The sequence below is a fragment of the Equus caballus genome, chromosome 18 (genome assembly GCF_041296265.1).
Source record: "Equus caballus isolate H_3958 breed thoroughbred chromosome 18, TB-T2T, whole genome shotgun sequence".
Taxonomy (NCBI): Eukaryota; Metazoa; Chordata; class Mammalia; order Perissodactyla; family Equidae; genus Equus; species Equus caballus.
Genome location: NC_091701.1, coordinates 27,491,659 through 27,497,658, shown reverse-complemented (window position 1 = coordinate 27,497,658; position 6,000 = coordinate 27,491,659). Strand labels below are relative to the sequence as shown.

The window sequence follows — 6,000 nt, the reverse complement described above, 5'->3', positions numbered from 1 at the left end:
GTCAAGTAATCCTTAGGGCATATGAAAAAAAGCCTTTTTAAAAAGTTCTTTCTAGATGGATTTAATGTAATTCACCAATAAAGCATCCTCAGAAGCATAATAAAAATTCTACATAAAATGACACAGCCAGGGAAAAGGAAGATATACAGTTTGATGATGATTCAAAATGGATATTAACATTAAAAATGAGCAGTCATGCAATTCCTGTGTAATATAAAGATCAAAATTGCAGGGCACTAATTTTCCTTCTAATTTATAAGACAGTATGTTTATGGGACTGCAAATGGTATATATAAAAAAACATATCCAATGGCAAATGTTTTGAACTGCCATTTTTCTTCAGAAAAATTGCCATTCAACATGTATTTGTAAATTTCACCATATAGCACCAAGGATAGCTGGACTATATTTACACATACAAAAATGTTCTTGAAGGATGGGATGTGTTGAGAACCAGATCTCCTTTGCTCTACTTTAAAATTATTAATTTCTACCTTCCCTCCTGTTTTGGTTCTTCTTATGTACACATAGGCGTGTGGGCACACTCCTGAGGCAGCCAGGGTAGTGAGCATGTTCACCCGTGTGTACACATACCAACTCTCTCAAGCATACTCATGTTCACTCACATACCTACATATATGCAACCATACACCCAATGCCTGGGAACAGCATTAAAGCTATTCTTGGACATGCGCTGTACCCTGTACAATATTTAATAGTGTGGAGCATGCCTAATGTACACCCAGAAGTGCTAGCAGGAACAGCACTGAAGGGGTTAATGTAGAACACATATAGGCAAATATTGTCAACTATTTTATTCAAATGTTTGGAACTTAAACACCAAATCATCATTAAGTTTTCACAAAACGAGGCATCTGTCGCTTGAAAGGAAAAAAAAATATTTCAGAAATATGTTTACAGAAATGTAAAAATATTAGGCATCGAGACAGATGTGAACATATTCAGTAACTTGTCTTGTCTGTCAGTCTTCCTCCGAGCCGAAGATCTTACTGTACTCGCTCAGCATGAGCTCGGCTATCTGGTTTTGGTACACCATATGTATCGCCATGTTCCCTGTTTCATTTTCAGCGCGCAGAAGGGTGGGGCCAAACACGATCCCTAAGCTCTGGGTGGACATGAGGTTCTTGGAGGCTTTGGCCACTATCCTGTGGAAAGAAGGAGAGACAGAGAGAAAAAAAAAGAGAGATTCCATTGGAGTTTGAAGCAAAATAGTGGCTACTTTTGACTTATAAAGTTCTGTCTTCTTGAATTCTTTTTCTTTTTTAAATTTCACTTTAAAGAAGGAAAGGAAGGGCAGTGATGGGCCTTGGCAAAACGGAGACTGCAACACAAGCAAAAAATTTTTCTAGTTCCAGAAAAAGAACAACTACCACAACGCTATTTAATCTTCTACTCTTTATGCTTCACTGTATGGAAATAGAACTTGTGACTTTTGGGGGAAGATGCATTGCCTTGTACAACTTTTCATCCCCATAGTACCTGGCCATTGTGGGTGCTCAATAAAAGTTTGTGGAACTAATGAATGAATAAATTGCACAGCCAATTTACTGAGAGTTAATAAGATTCAGCCTTTGAAGTATTTATAGTCAATGGAGGAAACAGGTGAGACACACACAAAATATGTAAGAATCCAAACACAAAAAATAGAACAATATATGCATAATTAATGATGGAAGGTAGACATAAGGACTGAGAAGAAAATAAAGTTTTTAGTGATTACCTTCAGTGAGTAAAGTGTTCCTGAGAAATGCTACCTGGAATATGTTTTGTAGAGAAGGTAGGTTCTGAGACATTTAGATGTATGGCAAAATTCTAAGTGTCTCCCCCATTCATTTTGGTCAGCCAGTTTAGCTCATATCTCAGTAAAATGAAGAATCCTGTAGCATTTGCACAGGAAAGGAGTCCCATTGGAATCTAAGAAGTGTTTTCTTGTGTGAAGACTGTATGGAGAGCTGGCATACCAATGAAACAGTAGGATGTGGTTTTTATTGGTAGCAACGCGTTGTCTGTTTCAGTGCAGGACTTTTAAAAAGAAAATTAAGCCCCATCCCATAAATTGAGAATTTAAAGAAAGAATACTTATTCTTACAATTAAAGCCTACTTGGTTTTGTATTAAAATTAGGAACAGTGAGGTTTTAGTGATGTTAAGGAAATAGGGATAGCATATGGAAGGACAGGGAGCTAAAAAATGCTAAAGTTGGCATTCTACCAGACATCCTGACCTAAGGGAAATGTGAGTGGAGAGAATAAAGGAGGTAAAGGAACACCCTATTGAAAGGCAGTAGGGTCTTCTGTCTCAGAGTCCGTTGTGGAAGATTGGAGCACTGGGTGATTTTAGAGGACCCTTCGTTTGGCTTATGTGGGCCTCCACAGTCCCCAACCAGAGGAGGCAGGAAGACTTGCTTTACTTCCATCCCTTCACAAATCCCCAAAGTACCACTTCTGTGACCAAGAGACCAAGCCTTCCCTCTCCTGAAAGAAACTGAGAAGGGCCAAAGCTGTGGATTTGTGACTCCCCACCGCACAAGTTCATGGTCAGCAAAATGTCCTTGACCTGATCAATATCAATAATAATCAAGTATTATTCTAAATGATTTTATTGTCTCATTTGATCCTCAAAACAATCCCACGAAGTAGCTTCTATTATCAAGCTTATTTACAAATGAGAAGACTGAGGCCAAGAATGGTAAAGTGCCCATATCACACAGAGATGAGGTTCCCACCCAGGCAGCCTGGTTCCAGCGCCCGTGGAAGCATCATGGCCCTGGTGTGTGTCATGACTCCTATGTTCGGCTGATTTTTCGCTCTGCCACCCTCCACATGATTATCAGATCCCCCCATAAGACAGTCTGAATTTTTATTTGTCACTGTAGAATTGTGATTGACAGCCTGGTTGCAATAGTTTTATTGTGGGAAAAATGACTCTTAAATTTGGGCTGAATATTCAATATACCTCCCATTTTCATTTTTCTACTGCTTAAAATGGAGAACATTTGTACCTGTGAGTACTGTTGGCATGGCTACATTTCTGGAAGGGATTCTCATATTTTTAGAGTAACAGTGAGTTATCTGAGACTTTAAATTTAAAGTTTCTTTTGGAATATAAGAAACTATGCGACTTTGCTATGACATTTACTGAAAGTCTGTAGAATGATTTAAACATCTTCCTAACCTGGAGTAGGGCAAATGGAGTGGGCCTCTGCTTGCCTTTAACACACCTATTCCTTGATTTAGGATCTCTCGTAAGCCATTTCCAGACCTCTTTCTTATAAAAGTCATTAGTAAGATTTCACAGTGAAGGAAGATAGGTTTTCTCTTTTGGTTTTAAAGCAATACGTTTTTGTGATACTATCTCCTTCATTGAATCTGCCACAATAACAATAAAAAACAACTGTTAAAGGCAAATTTGGAGAGCACTAACCTAACCTAACTTAACCCAACAATTTTTTGAGTACCTCTTAGGTAAAAGTGGCTTTAACGACATTACTCACTGATGGCAAAGGTCTAAGTTGATAAGATTTATCTAGTAGGGAACAAGGCTCAGAGGTCATAGGGCATGGAGAAGGTAGAATCAAAAGCAAGAGAGCATTGAAAGTATGAAGGTGAATGACTGATAGAGGGCATCTTAGACAACAAGATAGAAGAAGAACATTAGGACCTGGATCCAGGGAGACTCAAAGGGGAAGTGGATGACATAAAGATAGATTGAGGATTGAAGACCTATTTTCCTATTTGATAATGGCTATAATTTCAGTTGGAAGCAGGAACCGTGAGAGTTGGGATAGCTGGGAATCAGAATTGCGCCAAACTCACAAAGGTGTGGCTAGAAATCAAGGGAGGTCCAAGAGCTGGTTATTGGGGTGGACCGTTGAGGCTGTCAGGAGGTTATGGGGGTAGAAGCTGGAAGAAGTCTTCAGCATCTGGAGGAAACTGGGTGACAGGAGGAATAACTCAGTTCTCCAGGGTATACCAGAAAGATACAGCAGGTAGGACTCAGGCCATGAGAAGAGAGAAAGAAGGCTAAAGGACTAGACTATTTTTCAAGTTTCCCAGAGTTCTTTATATTTTTCCTCCTCAGCCAAAGGCTCTGATCTTAGAATACAGAGCAGGGCCAAATCTAGAGGAGGAAACCAAGCCTGACTTTAAATAGGATGAAGAGTAGGAGGCTGCTCATGGTGCATGTCAGAGCCTCCCTCAGGGAAACAGTTCTCTGTCTTAGCCATGGGTGACAGAAGAGGACTCCTGTAATGCATTTCTGCCAGTGCATCAGTTTCCTAGATTTCCTGTGGCCAAAGGTTCATTTTGTGCTTTTATGCATGTGTAAACATGGAACATTCATTCCATCTCAAATCTGTGTCCTTTGTATCCATTTCTCTGCACACTTTCCATTTGATTTTAATAAAACCAGCTTTAACTTATGAGTCCTTTAAAATAATCTTGTTATAAGTAGATTCCACTAAATAACATACAGTTTTTTATTCTTGTTATATTTGCATTACTGCAGGTTAAATTTTCTTGGCAGCTTGGAATTTTTTCCTAAGTTGGGAAAATCAAATTACTTGCAATAACTTTTAGAAAAATTAAATGTAGTTAAGAAAGAAAGTTAATAAGAAAATGTGGATGTGTATTATATAGAATACATGCTATCTTGCTTATTCACTGTTACAAAATGTGTGCTTGTGGGTATGTGTGTGTAAATATATTTCATTAACAATTTGTGTTTTGAATATCAACCAACCAGTAGTCACTGTGTGTTGAAAAATCAATGAATCTTTAGGTTAGAAAGGATGCTGAGGGTGCAGACTAATTTGGGGTAGAAGTCACCAACTACCTAACTATATGATTCAGGTAGGTGGGTAAATATATTCTCGTACCAACATTTAAAGTAGATTAGACTCCTTTCTAACAGACAGTGGGGGTAAACACTTGTAGCAAAGAAGGCCCCCAAACTGAGGATGTCTGGGAAAATGTATTAATGCTCTTATAAACTTCATTATTCAAATATGAACTCACCTACTCTCTATCTCAATAAACTCTTAAATAGTTAAATGGTTGATTTAGGATCACATAGGGAGTCAGCCATAATTTCAAAGTATAGCTAGAATACTATCCTGAAAAATTATTTAAATCTCAGTTTTTTACCTCAAATCAATGGATATCAGCATTTCCACTCTCACTGTGGGGGCCAGCTTGGCATTGCAAGTGCTATTATTTCTAAAGTTTTCAACTACTAAAACACATGTAGAGGAGAAACATTGAAAGAAATAAAAACCCTGTGTGGAAAAAAAATTCAGTCTAGTACCTAAGATGGAAAACTCTCAAAAACAATATGTTGTTCTTCCAGTAGCTTAAAATGCAGTTGAATTGTATTGTTGGAGGAAAGGATCTGATTCAGAAACCATATAGATTTTTACTATGGGTTTGGCAATACCTCCAGGACAGCTTTCACTAAACTGAGTTCTGCAAAGCACCATTTCTATGATATGCTCTACAAAAATAGCATTCCAGAGTAAAATAAGCTTTGGAGAAAATTGTATGCCATTTTTTCTTCCTGGAAATTCACAACGCATAATAGCATAATAAAGGCTCTGAAAAGTCCTGCGGAATAATATTCTTGCCCATCTTTTTTTTAACTCATGTCTTCGCTAAGTTACTTGAATGTCATAGATCCTCTTTCCTGAGTGACATCAAGGAGCATAGATTAGGCACTGCTGCTCTAGGGTGTTTTGCTGAGGGCCGACTAAATAAGTCTGAAAATGCTATGGATTTTTACCTTCCTACTCTACTCTGGCTTCAGAACTCTGCAGCAGCTAACACAAAGAGGTCAGATTGTGGTCATTCCTGGCAAGTTGCACCACTCTGGTAGGGCTTAGATTTCATTAGGCCTTAAACTCCACGACAGTGTTGTAAATTTTGAGCTAAAATTTAACCTGTTTTCAGCAAAGAAATGAAAGAAACTGCCTTTCTTTGACAAAACA

At 38.2% G+C, this 6,000-nt stretch overlaps 1 protein-coding gene across 1 annotated transcript in view; it reads right to left on the bottom strand.

Annotated features, from left to right (window-relative positions):
- Window positions 1-800: 800 nt before the first annotated feature.
- ARHGAP15 (Rho GTPase activating protein 15) overlaps window positions 801-6,000 on the bottom strand; it is a 607,941-nt gene continuing 602,741 nt past the window's right edge. The window contains exon 16 of the mRNA XM_001915565.6: window positions 801-1,166. Coding sequence (XP_001915600.1) covers window positions 983-1,166 — 184 coding nt within the window. The 3' untranslated portion in view covers window positions 801-982. The remainder of the gene's footprint in view (window positions 1,167-6,000) is intronic.